Here is a 16,578-nt window from a genome sequence, read left to right on the forward strand (position 1 = left end):
CAAAAAAAAATTATAATGTGAGCTGTGATGTCATTGTGACATCACTGGCATGTTCAGGAGGTCCCTAGGAGGACCTCTAACCATTTATGTGTAAAAATAATATATAAAAAAAAAAAAAAAATTTAAAAAAATTTAAATTAAATTTTTTAAAAAAAAAAATATATAAAAAAAGATAATAAAAAATTCTTAAAAAACCTTACTTCCCATTGCCCTAGCATAATATCTAGCCAGTATAACCCTTCTGCCCCTGTTCACAACCCCCAAACCCGTTAAGCCATAGGCATAAAAATTATACAAAATTGTACACCTTATAGTATGCTCCCTGGTGCTGGGAAAGTCTGGAAAATCTATATAAATTAGGTATTTCTGAAATCAGGACACCTGAATTGATAAACTTGGAGGGGATTTTCCATCACTTTACCTAATTTTGTGAGGATTCAGAAGGAAAATGTAAAAAAAATTAGTTAAATTTTCTAATCTTCGCTAGTTTTTACTAAATTTCTCATTCTAAATTTTCAGCTAATCATCCAACTATGGTATCAAATGAAAGCTATATCTCTCCTTGAAAAAACAATATATAGTTTATATGGGTACACTATTCACAGGAAAAGAGAATCATCGCTAAACCGACATACCCCAAAAATGGCAAAATTGCTCTGGGCTTTGAGGTACCAAAAACCCCTGGGATTGAAGGGGTTAAAGTCCTTTTGTGTTGTCTCTGTAGTCAAAATATGAAAATAACCTTGATAACCTAAAACTTTGCAGCAAGGGATTTTGCAGAGGAACTCTGTTAGTGGCTAATGCATGTCTGCTAAAACAATGTAGGTTAAGTCCCTAAATTTCTGTTTGGGCTGCTAAGACTCATAGGTCCGTGTTAAGTTATGCTATGGTTGATCCAGAAATCAGCGATTTTCCAACTTGTGTCGTGAAGAGTTTTTATTTGGTAACTTCTTAAGATGGAATTTTGTTTATGTTTATTAACATTAATACAATTACTAATAGCTTAGAAAGCTTGAACTTAGTGGGCCCTTTTCCGGATTGTTTCGTAACTAAACTAAATGTGACAAAACCTCTCTAGTACTTATAATTTTCTGGAAATGCACAAGTGAGATTTTAGAACATATTCTTCCTAGAAAAATAAAAGCAATGGTAGAATTCTTTCACTTGAGTGAAACTTTTGCAATAAATCTCACCTTTGCATATCCTTTAGACTTTTAGTACACTTTTGTTTTTCAATATATGTATGATTATGACATTTGAAAAACTAAAACATACATACTCATCTTACATTATCAGGCAACAACAAATGTTTAAAGATTTGTAAGTAATATAGTATAGTATAGTATAATGTTTTTCTAGGGGGAAAAACTTTTGTTATTTTGATGTATCTATTTGCAATAGTATTAATAACACTGGCGAATCTTTTAAAATAAAGTAAATTCCTTTCTTTTTCCTTATTGCTATTTTCTGGTAATATTGTAAGTCAGAGTTTGAGATCATGAATGCATATCTTTAAAATGTGAGAAAGTGTGTTGCAAAAAACATACAAATAAAGCTGTTACTGTTGCATTGAAGAAAAGCAATATATGTGTTCCTGATTATAGTTGTATTTTTGAATTATTTTTGTATTTTTACTAACTTTTGCTTGGAAAGGCAACTCTGTTCTTCCAGGGGAATGTATAATGAAATAATGTCTGGCAGATATTCTAGTATAAATTTCCTTCAATAGGTAATTTTTTTTTTCAATATAAATGGCATTTATATAAATATGAAGGTGTCCTGTGCAACTGACTGTTAATGTAATTATATGAGAAAAATCACATACATATTTTAATTATTTAATATCCATACTTATTTCTGCTCTTATTATTATGTGTATGTATTTTTATTTGGTTTTACATTGGCCTATACGCTTCATAAATGCAATGCTGGTATGCAATCTCATATTTCATTGTTGTATTCCCTTCTTTTTTTTTATTCCTTTCTGTTTTATTGTTTGTCTCCTTGCCACCTCATCTCAGGCAGTACAGAAAACAGGAAAGAACTAGCAACCAAAAACAGAACAGAAAATTCAATGTTTCTGAAGTAGAAAGGTAGGAGAGATTTTCCTCCATCTAACACATCATACTGGATTTCAGTTCATTAATCTGATTCAGCCTGGTTTTACATTATAACAAAGTAAAATTTTTACTAAATTATTTTTTATAAGCCACATATAATGCTGGCTAAAAAATATATCTTTGGTGGTTCAATGTACATTTTCTTGTAACTTAAACATTGTAAATTATAACTAAATAAATGTAAGAAATATAAATGTACATGTGTGCTTGCAAGCAGTTGCCTTGTGTTTCATGTTTCATATTTCTTACTCTATTCCTGACCATTTACATTCATTTTTATTTATGGAATGCCAATCCCAATGAGAAACAAAAGATTCCAAAAATGTTAATTGCATTAAAATAAAGATATAAATATATTAGGTACATTACACTGTAGAAGAAGGGAATTCCAGTACAAAGTAAGTTAATATACAGTGCTTAAATACCAAACTTTCCATTCAGGCTGCTACATCTTGTGATGTTACCACTTTAGCCAGCATCACAGTTTAATTTGGAAGTAATCCACATATGTGTTTTTACACCTGTCTTAACCCTTATGGGTATTAGTTTGAACATGCAGTTCAATTGGGATTAAATTTCCTGAGTAATCCTCAAATATTCATTGTGGAGTAGACTAGACTGTGCTAAAAATAATCTATATCAAAATCAATAGGCAAAACATCTACTGAACATTAAGTGGAGTGCCCAGACATATCATAAAGAATTTAGATGTGTGCAGAGAGGCTAAAACACGGTATACCAGTGACAATTAAATCCTTCCAACACATGGACATATAAAAAGAAGCTGTTACTTAACATTAAATTATTTGAGCCTAAATTATAAATTACATAGATTTATTTATTATCATACCACATTCACAGTGACTGTTATGCAGAAGTAAACAGATGTCCAAAGATCTGTAAATAAAAGTACTCCCACAACTTTCTGTGCTACACTGGTTGTGATGAGCTTCTGCTGTAGCAATGGCAATAAGCAACTTGATTTACAAGTTTACCTTTGATATTATTAGACATAAAGTTGTTAGGACTTGGAAGCTACCTGTACTGTAGAGTGATTATGAGGTATGCACCCTAAAAGTGTGTGTGTATTTTAGCAATAATATATTGGATTTGTACCCTGGGAGTTGAATTGCTAACTTGTGAGAAAGGTTTTTCATTTTCAAAGTCTAGATTTCTGACAAGTTAATGACTTAACACTATTAATGCACTATTTATCTTCAAGTGTTGCTTTTCTATAAAGTGGTAAATCCCACTGAAAGGCACAAATGGTATTTTAAATATTTTTTGCATGTGTATTTGTAGACATCACTTACAATTTTTTTTCCTTACGATCAAATTAGACATTGCTTGTTTACATTGCTAAAATTATATGATTTAATTTCTTAGTTAAGATTTTATTTCTTGTTTCTTGCGTATGGTTTGTAAATTGCATTATGTTTCAAGACTGCACAATCCAAGTATTTGGTTTACTTTTTGGACCTTGTAGTGTTCTTTCAGCATAGTATCTTCTACCTGTTATATAGAAATAAAACATTCAGCTACTTGGGTTAGGTACCAGACATTTTCCATTTGGTAAAGTTTTAGCACTCACCCTCATTTGCTCTCTCACACTTTCATGCCCTCTCATGCACCCATTCACTCTCTCTCATGCTCTCTTTGTCCCCCTACCTTATCCACCAACCACTTCTGTGTCCCTGTCTCCTTTTCAGCAGCTCTACTTCTCCTCTTGCCTCTTCTTGTTCTTTTTTTCTTCGCCCACTTCTCTTCCATATCAGCTGTGTTATCCAGAACCTTCCCTTGAAGAAACAGGTAGAGGCTGTCACTGTGGTGCGCTCCATGGCTTCGCCCCTTTTTGTGGATGTACTCCCAGAAGCCAGAAAAATGCAGAGCAATTCACTGAGTAAGAGTGATGCAGAAACGCTTCTCTTTCTCTGTCAATTTGTCTGAAGTTTTCTCTCACCAAAGGGACAGCCTATACCTTGTTTCTCCAATTGAGGCAGATGGTGTGTGTGGAGACTATGCCCTTTTGTGGTGGAAATGTGGCAGCCCTGGATAACAAGGCTGATACTGGAGAGAATTGAGTGAAGAAAGAATAACAAGAAGAGGCAAGAGAAGAATCTGAGCTGTGGAAAAGGAGACAGGGACACAGAAGTGGTCAGCAGAGTAGGTAGGAAGACATTGACAGCGAGAATAAGAGAGAGTTTGAGAGTGAATGAGAGTGTGAAAGAGTGTGAGAGTTTTGATAGTGGGCTTCATTCACTCATTTCTACTACCAATTTTATCACCTCTTAGAGTCCCTGTTAGAAGGAATCTGTGGGTGTCTACAAATGCTAACATATAAGAAAATACAGGAAACAAAGAGCTAAGTAAACACTATTAGTGGCTGAGTGGAATTAGAATACTTTAAGGATGATTTGGAGACCTAAGTTTGTCTTGAAAATTCAAACTCTCAACATACATGTCAGACAATGTCAAAGACACGATGATTAAGAAGAATGGTGGCCATAATAGATAGACATATCCACTTGATTTTTAATTATTGCTTTGCCTAAACACATCACAGATGGAAAGAAGTAGCACGACTCCAGAGTGGTATTTCTTAACATGACAAGTTAATCTATTGCACCACCGACCACTGATGTAATACACCACAAATCTTTTTGATTCCATCCTCAAGCTGAGTATTGTGATGTATTGGACCTTGATGTACAGTAAACTTTGTAAAAAGGAAAGCAACAAGATCAAGTTGTCAGGATCAGACAGAACATGTGATGAAATGCAAAGCGTCAGTAAGGGAAGGGGACTGCATTTTACAAAGATGTAAAGAATTTAAAATGCGCAACAGTTGTACAAGATTCTGAGAAGAAATGTATACATCAGAAGCCATGAGTAATACAAACCCACAATTCCATGTGATAAATAATATATAGCTTATATAGGGATGAAAAAAATGGAAGACATATTTTGAAGATTCAAGGGTCATTAAATATTTTAGGATTTAAGGCACAAATATGGTTAAGAAAATAGAAAGCATGTAGTCTGTAAAATGTACCCCCATGTAGGTGTGGCATAAAAGATGTAGACCGTAATCTAGTTATCAAGTAACAAATGCATGCAGCACATCGTCAGTACAGCAATGTGGAAACTGACAATGGAAGAGGTCAGCCGACGGCATCTGGACCACAATCAACATGCAAAGCAAAGAGAAAAGAATTTGGCAGACTGTACCTCACAAAGAAAGTAGACGGCGGAGGTGGAATTGTGGGAAGTGACAAATCAATTAAATTATCAGTACAATATGGAAAAAGGGTTCTACTTTAGGGATGGGAAACTAGACCTTTTAAGGAGGTTTGGGATATCTGGGCACAGAATAACAGATGTTCCTACCTAGCCTCAAGTTAAGGAACCAAGGCTCAAGACTAATATGAGAGATAAAGGGACGTAAGGGGACTACGAACCATCTAGACAGGCGAACAACACCTGCTTTCCCCCAACGTGACTCCCCATGACACGATCAATCTGGATTAGAACTCTTCTACTCCCAGTATGAATGGTGTGAATATTAGAATGGATGTATCATATGTTTTATTGAAACTGGAGTTACTCCTATACAGATCAATGAGACAGTGAAGTTATAAATTGGACATGTCTGTTTAAACATGCCATGTATGCATGATTTTGATCTGTAAAAATTCTGTTTACTATGTCCACGTTATGTATTGTAACATGAAAATTAGAATAAATATTAAATGTTAAAGAATAAAATAAAGTAGACGGCAAACAAATGTTTATTCAAAGATTTATTTCATTTAGGCAACAATGGAAAAGCAGCATAACAAAAAACTGGTGGAGTATAATGCCTTTTGCGCGTTTTGGGCTTATGGCAAGTTCTTAATTCGCACTTTTACTACGCGTGTAAGGCGTTTCACTCCGCCGGGTGTTTGGCATGCTGCTTTCCCGCTGTTTCCTGAATTAAATATCTGAAGGAACATTTGTTTGCCGTCTACTTTCTTTGTGACTAATCTAGTTATATATCATTTTGCGTGTAGAGAATTATGAAACAGATGCCACCTATAAAGAATGCGGAATACATACAATAAGAGATAAGGAATATTGTTAGTAACGGTCAAAAGTGCAAGCATGCAACCTTTTACAATATCAACAATGCCATTAAATAACAAATATAGCTGGTGAAGTCATTTAATTCATACCCACTTACTCAAAATGATTTGTTTTGATCAAACTAATTACGTGGCCGCAATTCGAATCATTGACCCATTCTAAGGGGCAGCGAGATCTGGATGTTCTTATGGTTCAAAATCATTATATTTACTAGAAGCAACCTACATAACAATAGCAACAGAGCACAGAGCTTCAAAAACGGCAACGCTCAGCAAAAAATGTGTTCTTGTTTTACAATACAAGATGCTCTAGGTTAACTATTGGCTGTGAAAACAACTGCCCTCCCACCTTTTTTTTTGTAAACTTGGTCTACAATGTTGGGCGTGATAATGTTCAAGACACTAGTAGTTCCTGTGTTGACCCAGTCTGCAGTAAATCCACATGAAGAGAATATTTAGAATGGTATCCTTTTAACATTACAATTTGCCCTTTAATATTGTAATTATGGACTTTTATAATGTTTATACAGTCATAATAAAATCTGTAGTGACTTTGTTTCTTTGTGGAACTTTACAGGAACCATCAACTTGGGAACCAGTCATCTAATGTGGAGTCTTCATTTAGCTGTCGGAGGGGAAGGCAGCTTCCACAGGTTCCAGTAAGAAGCAACAGTGTAGAACAAGGTAGCTCAAGTGACAGCCACACTGGCAAACCATTGTTTCATGCATATGTTTGTTTCTTGAGTTTTCAAGTGGCGTGGCTTGGTGAATTATTGTTTTATCAATTATATGTGTTATCTCATTAAGTGGATGTTTCATTGTATTCCTTAAATTCAGTTCATTTTGGGACTTATTGTGAAACAATACCAGAAATTAAATATATATTAAATATATATGCAGTGGGCGTTACTATTTTAATATCGCATATGGTAGATTTCTTGTATTTTTTATGTGTTTATTAATGTCTAATTTGATTTTAGAGTGTTAAACATTGTCAGAAAAATCTTTTTTTATGAATTTGATACAGAAGCAAAGCAATCCCTATTTTCAAAAGAGGTATTGGGGTGTTTGGGAATTATGAGAAATACTAGACAAAGTTGTCTGTAGAAGGAAAGACTGGATTTAAATAATTTTCTATATTTTTACTTGCGATATTCACACATTCCTTATCATTATTCTGATTCTGTGTTTATGTTGCTATAATGCGGTATCTTAAAATGACTTGTAATGCTTTTTGCAGTCACTACAGAATTATATGTAGCAATAAGTAACTGTGAGATAGATTGCTGTGGGAAAAAAAAAATGCACACAAATCGTATTGTCTCCAAAACCTTAATTTGGCACCCTAGAGCTTACATGAGTGTTATCTGCATGCTATTGGCAACCTATGTTGGGTCACAGCTGGAATGAATTAAGTAACACTGGATTCTGATAAAGAAAAAGTATTGTTGGAGATTAAGGATGAAGTATAGTTGTGGGTGGTCACCGTATATAACGTTTTTCATGCTTGTATCAGGGTTTAGTATGCAGTTATTCGCTATGACAACCTACTCTTAAAACTCATAAAAATGCATAAGGATGTCCGAGCCTACTGCTAATGTGGTGATCCTAATTACTTAACCAAATAGCTACAGTCTGCTACAGACTACAATGTGTTTATCTCTAGCAACTTTAAAATTACAATAACATACAATAATACATTGTAAGTGACCTTACTCTATACTTGACCATAGTTCTGTATCCTACACCCTGTAAACACAACCAGTAAAATGATAGTCGTTTGCCTTCATCTACAGTGCGTGTCTATAATGGATTGTTGTCATGATCATTTCAGGTACAACGTGTTCTCGCGGTTCTGTTTTTTTGATAAGTTTCTGTAACGACGAAATATAATCAATGCTACGCTGAATCATTGCATAGCGGCCTGAGCCTGATAGTTATCATCATTAATTTTAAACCAGTTGTTAAAGTGGAAGCACGTAAGAATGTATACAAATCAAGCAAGAGTTATTATGTGAAGACAGAAACGCGTCAGAACCTTGACATGTAAACAGATTCAGTCTCCCAACATTCCTCTCCTCGGGCAAGAATGTATCAAGGTTTCACAATTAATGGGACTTGTAGGAAACATTTTAGCATTAGGCATGCTTGCTAATAAGAGAGTTCCTATTGTGGTCTGAAACTGTTGAGAAGAACTGCATATTGCGTGTTTCAATAATTGCACTGCATCACTTTCTATACATCAGCTTCTATACCTACGCCAGCTGCTATGTACAGCAATACATATTATCTGTCCAGTGTACTGTATAACAATATCATTTTAGTTCATGGTTTTCTATTTGACAACCAAGCCAGAAGGGATTGGTTAGTGGATAGAATGTCTGCATTCTTTTTTTGAATGCTGCTTAAGTTCGGCATTGATATAACTATATAAAAAGGCAATTTTCTTTTTTTTTTTTTTCTTAAATAAATTCGAGCACTTCTTTAACTATCTCTTTACCACAATTCAATTTCTGAAAATTGACTTTTATTTCCTGTAGATTTTTAGGAGTAAAAGGTGAAAACGGTGACAGGACTAGGAACAGCGTGAAACATTTTCAGAATGTTTATATCTGTATTTGTTGCCCACTGCAGGCGCTAAAGAGTGACATGAATACATTTGCCTCTTTATTGCAGCTGATTATGCAGATAGAAGATAACACTGTGTACTCTATAATGAAGTTGTTATTTTCCTGCGCCTGGGAAAAGTCTCCCTATCAGACAGATCTGGGTCATATGGTCAACTGACTTTTATGCATTGGCTGTCTGGGTTAAGAACAGTAAAAATAACCATCTAATTGTAAAGCAATTTGTGCATGCTGATGTCTGGCTCATGGAATGTGCATTCGTGAATCATGAATGAATGCTTAAAAGTTATCTTGCATCGTTCTAGGACAGTACAATGCTTTGAGCGGAATCATCGCCCACATTTATTACAATTATTTATTGTATATTCCTCTGTTTCCCTTGTTGAGCTTTTTCGGTTAAAGTTGGTTTCCATTGCCATTGTTATTTATGTCCATACATATAATAATTAGTTACCGTAGAAAAAAAGAGAATACCGCTGACTGTACATTGTACAATTAGTGAAACTATTACTTTTTATTACTCTTGTTTTTGGTTTAATTTCATTGATAAATGAATACAATTAAAACATGAGGCTAATAATTGTGATTGGTTTCTTTTTTATGGAACAATAATTCTAGACTAAAATAACTCAAAGTCATAGAGGTTTATTCACTAAACCTGATTACTTCAATGTTCATCAAGTTTCTCCATTGTGAAGGACCGAGCTGTCCCTGGATAATGCATAAGTTAATGTGTAAGGAGACGTAGAAGAAATGTTACTAATTTAACTATACATTATACAAGCCAAGCAAAGCTCTCTATACAGAAGAACCTCACTGAAACACAACTACCTTTCGTAAATAGAATCCATAGTTTTTGTGAGGAAGGATGGGACCTCCCATAGACTGGCTGCTTAGTTTAGCTCTTATCATTGATGACACTCTCTCACCAAATCTGCATACTTCATTAGCTTTTTCACTTTTTCAAATCTTCTGCTCTTTCTCAGGTATTCCAAAGATTAACATATCCGAACTCCAGTAGTCAATGGCTGCACATGTCATAGTATATAAAAATACAAATGTAGATGACACATCTTTGGAACAAAATAAACGCAAAGCAGCACACCATGAAAAAAGCAATCGGCAAAATAAATCAAAGTTTTAGCTTATGAGTAAATGTCACAAATCATGTTAGGTGTGCATGCATGTGAGTACCATCTTCTACATGTCCGTGTGCGTTATACCATTCCTCTACTCATATATATGTATATAGGTTGAATTATTATGGAATACTGATTTTATTTTCTATTCTTCTGCCGTGTTTTGTGTGTGAAATTTAGCAAATCCAGAAACATAAATAATCAGCTTTAATAAGATATTTTTGTGATTACTAGTCTGTGTAATGTAACGAAGACTTACAATCTACCAGTCAGTTCATTAATGGTAATAGATAGTTGTCGTATGAATATGTATTAAAACCTTCCCTGTAGTGCAACAGCATTAATTGGTTGAGGGCTTACTTGTAAATCAGAATACTCTACATTTGGGATGAACCTTTTAAAATATTATATTACACTTATATATTAAATATATCTTATATCATCGCTAGAGAGCTCTTCAATGATTTAATGAACACAGCCAAGGCGGGAACGTAACACATACCAAATACTGAGTGATAATGAAACTTACTGTAATAAGTATTTTTAGAGATAATACCTAGCTGATTTGTATGAGGGATATATAGTAACTATTCAATGTGTATACAGTACAAATACAGGCCCAAACGACCATCACGCACACTAGGCAAATGGCTGGTTGGCCGGTGCTCAATACAGTCCTCCTGATTACTACTCATGAGGCAGATAGGATGCTCTGCTAATTGGCTACCTGATACACGCAAACACATAAAAGTTTTATTGTCATTTATTGGCAGCACCAGTGCCTAAAGTGCCAGGGCTGATTTTCATTCCCAGTCCATTCCTATATGTGTATTTATAATAAAATATAAATCTATAGAGAGCCCCTTGTTTTGCCTCATTTTTACAGCTGTCTTATCATTTACAACTTCATCTTTAAGCAAACAGTAAACAGGAACTGTGATTTTGTGTGCTCCGAGACTTGTGTACGATTACTTTTTAGTAGCTCCTGAAGTCTACCTTTTAATCTATCTATATGTTTCTGAGGCTTAACACATCAACTTGTTGTGTCAGCTATGACATAAAACACATCCATATTTTACATCTTGGTACATGTTGGGGGATATTGAAATGTATTGTATTCAGAATTAGGCTGCCACTGACTTGTAATAATACAGGCTGAGGAGTCAATTTATACCATTCTAGCGTACAGCAGGCTGTTAACGGAATACTTACTGTTTCCTAAATTTTTTCATTGTTTGAATTTATTGTCTGGTTTATGTATGACTTGCTTAAAACATTCGTCCATGGGGTTCATAAATATGTGTAGCCTGATATATAATTACACTCAAACTTAACATACAATAATGTCAGCTCAGTACCTAAGGCCATTCTTGCTAACTTTATACTTGTCTGGTGCATGCTACATATTTAATTTTTGTTTGACATCTTTAATTTTTTGTGTCCAAAAATGTTGCTAAAATTGAAGAAAATTCTAGAACAGAATAGATGATTGCATTTAACTTGTAAAGCATTAATATATCCTCCACAACCTCATGCTTTGTTTACTTCCTTTTCAGTATTGTACTTTATCCAATTTTTTCCATGTTTTTGTTACTTTCCACTTACAACATACTGAGCAATATTTCACTTTGTCGTGTGTGACAAAATTTTGTATGATTTTTACTCTGCTGATTTCTTTCTTTTGTTTTTTTTCATCACCCTGTGCATTAAATCATTGAAGAACCAGAGGGTTATATTACATCTTCAAAAGGTAAATATATTCATATATTAATTTTTCTAAATATATATTTATATAGTTAAATCTATTGTTGAGTTGTTCTGTAGGCAGCCTTAGATGGTTTTTGCAAGATGAAGAGCGAAACTGGCAGCTGGTCCAGGTCCAAGCTTAGCTTACAGACCATGTCCTCATCATTTGTGTCACAATCGTCCGTGCTGATCACTTTAATTATGTTACATAGCATAGACAACTTTACAAGGACAATCACTCTGTCCTTTCTCTATGGTAGTGTGGTATAAGCAAATGTGTACCAGCTGGTTTTACAATATTTAACTATTAAACTAGAGTTTAACCCAATTATTACAAACATTTTGGATAATATTATCAAATATAAGAGAAATTCAGCATCAAAAGACTCGTGGGCTGTATTTCAATTATTGATTAAAGATATTGATATAAAGATCACGGGATTATAAAAAGAGCAGACATTTGGCCTTCCTCAGAATTATATTCATTTAAAGAATGACAATCTAAATTTGCTCTCCCAAGTAAAGAATATTTTTCATACTTAAGAATTAAAAGCTTTACAAAATCTAATCCATTAAACCTATTGACCATCTTAGATAGATTTCTGGATGGACACCATAAGAAAAATCTTATTACCAAAATTGGAAAAATGTTAGAACAGGATCTTGTTCCAGTGAAATCTAAAACTATTCTGAAATGGGAGACAGATTTAGGAATTTCTTATTCGGTCGAGACATGGTCCTCAGCTTGGCGCAATCTAAGAAGAGCAATATTTTAAACTCCTCCACCGATTGTATTATGTACCAACCATTTTACACAAAATGTTTAGTCACCTCTAATAAATGCTGGAACTGGGAACCATGTCTCATATATGGTGGAGCTGCGACAAACTTACTAGCCTAAAGCTTGAAATTGTGAAGCTATTAAAAACTTTGTTTTGGTTTTGATTGGATTTTATATCCACAATCTTTTTTATTTCATATAGATATGCCGGTAAAAAACCCCACAAATTCGAGTTTAGCTATTAGTGTGTTAGCAGCAACCAAAATTTTTATTGCACGAAACTGGAAATCAGAAGAACCTCCAAATTGGCCACAGATCTTAAAACAAATTAATTATCAATATCAAATAGAGAAACTTTTTTTTTTCATACTTCATAACAACATAAAAAAATACGATGTAATGAATGTTAAATAGATCACTCTATGAAATTAAATAATGTATATGAAACAGTAAATAATTTTATTCATTTATCATGATACAAACCTGTATACGACCATTGAGATCTAAGAATGTATGACTTTTCTTCCTGTTATTGGGAAACTGTTTTTTCTTCCCTTTCTTTAATATTATTAATTTTATACTGAAAAGATTAATAAAAAATGGATATATTGAAAAAAAAAACTAGACAGTCCCTGAATTAAGAGGGAAATCCAGGGTCCCTGATATAACTTTGTGTCCCTGAAAATGCTGGGCCAGTGGTCATGTGAGTCAGAATCATTCTGAACAGCCTTTGGACAAGTGAAAGTGGATAACTGCCACAATAGCAGGACCCTGGAAAGAAATAGCTATGTGTTATATTTATCTGATGTAGTCAATGTCACCACTCTCAGGCAGTTAAAAGGTTTTCCTCTCTGTCTTTGCTCTAATCTGCTCTCTCATGGTGCTCTCTTCCTTCCTTTTTTTCTCATCTCTCCCCTCTCCACTGCTGTCTCTCCTTTCTTTACTGCTTTCTGTCTTCACTTATCTCTCCACCCACTCTCACCTCAATCCTTTCCTTCATCTTTCGTTTTTTTTTGCCCTCCCTTTTATTATTTGTTTCTATCTTTTCTCTTTTATTTCCTTACTTCTCCCTTTCCTCTAATTTCCCTTTTCCTCTACTGTCCTTTTACTTTTCTTATGTGTATTTTTCTTGTCCTCTTATTTCTTTTTTTTTTCTCTCTCCTCTCATTTCTCTCTCCTCACCCCTTTCTCATTCTTTTGTCCTCTCTTTTCTCGTGTATCTTTCCTCTCATTTCTTATTCTTGTTTCACTCTTTATCTTTCTTGAGTGACTCTTTACTCTTCTGTCTTTTTTCTCTCCCCTCTCCTTTCTCGCTCTACTAAACCAAACATATCAGCTGTCACCAGTGAAACCACACCCATAGCCATACCCGTGACCACACCACCAGGCTTGACTCTCACAGTGGGTCCATGAAACCGTTTGGTAAAATGTGGCATCCCTATATTAAACAGTGTTAGATTATGCAATTTATACATTCAAATTTTTTTTCCATGCTGCACAATTCTTCCATGCCTTTTGTATTCACTTATTGCATATGTAACAGGACATGTCACTTAATAGTCATCCAATGCACACCAGATAAAAACATAGAACAATTAATAGACATGCCAACCAATGCCAGCTAAACAACCAACTACTGATATTTTAAAAGTGTTTTTCAGCTAAACAGAAGGATGCGTCACTTTGAACTCACACTCAGTCACCCAGATTGTGTTTCGTCAGTGATGGCATCCTACAAAAAAAAATGGATTTGAGATCAAGCTTGCACAGAAAGGGCTTAAGTCTGTAAGCATGTTAATGAATCTAGCAACTCCAGGTTTACATCTCTATCTAATTAAGTGTTCCTGTTGTGTAGTTTTATAGAAACTAATGGGTAATTGATGAGTGGTGGGTGCAGATTTGAGATAAGATTCTGTTTATTTCAAGTGTCTGTGCCTGATAATTAAATATGGCTTTTAAGGGAGAACTTCCCTCATCATTAAAATGGTTTTAGTTTTTGCATTTTCAGATAGCATCATATTAGCAATGTGTTTGTGTTGCAGCTCTGTTATCTTAGCCCACTGTACGAGACAAACTACTGCCTTGCGGTAAATCATATAATATTTAATTCTAATCACCCAGCCTATTGAAGTCTATAGAGAAACTAACTTTATCAGCACCACCATAAAGAAGTCACCCAAAATATCAGACAAATTGAAATAAAATCTACATAACCTACATTACTCTATACAGCACTGTATATTATGCTCAAAGAAAAAAAAAACAACAACACTTTTTTCCCACATTGGACTCCTTTTAATAACAATGATAATACTGTACCTTTAAGCAATTTGGGTTTTAAAAAATAAAGACAGAGCATAAGATATATCTATATCTCTGTTTCATTCCGCTCTGTTTATTACTTTCTACCATTGTTACCTATTTACAATATGATGAAAGCAGCCATATGCCATTGAAAGGTTAAACTACCTTGTAGCCTAAAAATATTTTCTTGCCATGTAAGAATATTAAATGCAGTAAATTATGGGATTTTTCCCCTCTTGTTAATGTTTATTTTTTTTTGTACAGACTGGATTTTTATTTGACACTGTACTGTTTTATCAAATAAATGTAACAGCATCATTAAATATACATCTCAATAATCAAAACAAAATGTTGTAAGATTCAATTAATTTAAAAACATGCTTTTAGGTAACTTAAAGGCCCTACAATTTTGCAAAATCTTAGATTGTTTTCAAGTTGGTCCATTAAAGATGAATTCTGTTAGTAAGAAAATTGCCCTTTTTAACTACTGTAAAAACTTAATGATTTAGGCAGAGGCGTATCTAGGGTATGGCACCTATGGCTCCTGCCATAGGCGCCATTTGAAAGGGGCGCCAGTGAGCGGCTTTCAAACGGCGTCTTTTTTTTTCTTTTTTGATGTGGAGGAGAGAGAGTGGCGCCTAGCAACCGCTCGCCGCCCCTCATTCTCCTCCACGAGGCGCCCCTCTCTCTCCCCTCCGCATCAAAAAAAATAAAAAGACAGCGTTTAAAAGCCACTCGCTGGTGCCCGCTGCTTCAGTGCTGAACGCTGAAATATGACGTCATATTAAGGCGCTCAGCAGTGAAGCAGCGGGCACCACAGCAGAGCAAGAAGGGGTTAGGGAGTGATAAGGGAGGGAGAGGGGTTAGGGAGTGATAAGGGAAGAAGAGGGGGTTAGAGAGTGATAAGGGAGGGAGAGGGGTTAGAGAGTGATAAGGGAGGGAGAGGGGTTAGAGAGTGATAAGGGAAGGAGAGGGGTTAGAGAGTGATAAGGGAGGGAGAGGGGTTAGAGAGTGATAAGGGGGGGAGAGGGGTAAGGGAGTGATAAGGGAGGGAGAGGGGTTAAAAAGTGATATAAGTAAAGAGTGGATTAATGTGTGCATGAGTGAATGAGGGAGAGCATGAGTTAATGTGTGGATGAATTGTCTGAATGAGGGAGAGCATGAGTTAATGTGTGGATGAATTGTCTGAATGAGGGAGAGCATGACTTAATGTGTGGATGAATTGTCTGAATGAGGGAGAGCATGACTTAATGTGTGGATGAATTGTCTGAATGAGGGAGAGCATGAGTTAATGTGTGGATGAATTGTCTGAATGAGGGAGCGCATGAGTTAATGTGTGGATGAATTGTCTGAATGAGGGAGAGCATGAGTTAATGTGTGGATGAATTGTCTGAATGAGGGAGAGCATGAGTTAATGTGTGGATGAGTTGTCTGAATGAAAGTATGAATTAGTGAGTGACTGTAAAAGTGTTTGTGTGTATCATAGATGTATACTTGTTGAAGGGCAAAGATGGCACTAGCAGGAGGTTTGAGCCTTGGGGACCAAGATGGCACAGGCAGGGTGTATATGGGACAAAGATGGCACAGGCCAGATTGTTTGGGGACAAAGTTGACTTGTGCTGGGCTATTTGGGGAAAAAGATGGCAAATCTTATGTGTGTGTAATTTGGGTGCTGGTCAGGTTCTATGCGGGCAGTGTGGACGCCAGGGCTGGCTTTGGGGTGTGCAACCTGTGATCTAT

General features: G+C 35.2%; 1 protein-coding gene across 5 annotated transcripts in view; it reads left to right on the forward strand.

The window, feature by feature from the left end:
- LOC149302382 (regulating synaptic membrane exocytosis protein 1-like) overlaps positions 1-16,578 on the forward strand; it is a 179,831-nt gene that overhangs the window by 120,027 nt on the left and 43,226 nt on the right. For 3 of the 5 annotated variants that reach the window (XM_089482488.1, XM_089482490.1, XM_089482492.1), the window contains one exon: positions 6,819-6,925. In XM_089482488.1, coding sequence (XP_089338614.1) covers positions 6,819-6,925 — 107 coding nt within the window. Of the gene's footprint in view, positions 1-2,021; positions 2,094-6,818; positions 6,926-11,727; positions 11,758-16,578 lie in introns of all 5 variants that reach the window. The other 2 variants (XM_089482487.1, XM_089482491.1) reach the window with 2 other exon arrangements.

Source organism: Sceloporus occidentalis, unplaced genomic scaffold, assembly GCF_023333645.1.
Source record: "Sceloporus occidentalis isolate IW3139 unplaced genomic scaffold, rSceOcc1.0.p SCAF_19, whole genome shotgun sequence".
In the NCBI taxonomy this organism is placed as follows: domain Eukaryota; kingdom Metazoa; phylum Chordata; class Lepidosauria; order Squamata; family Phrynosomatidae; genus Sceloporus; species Sceloporus occidentalis.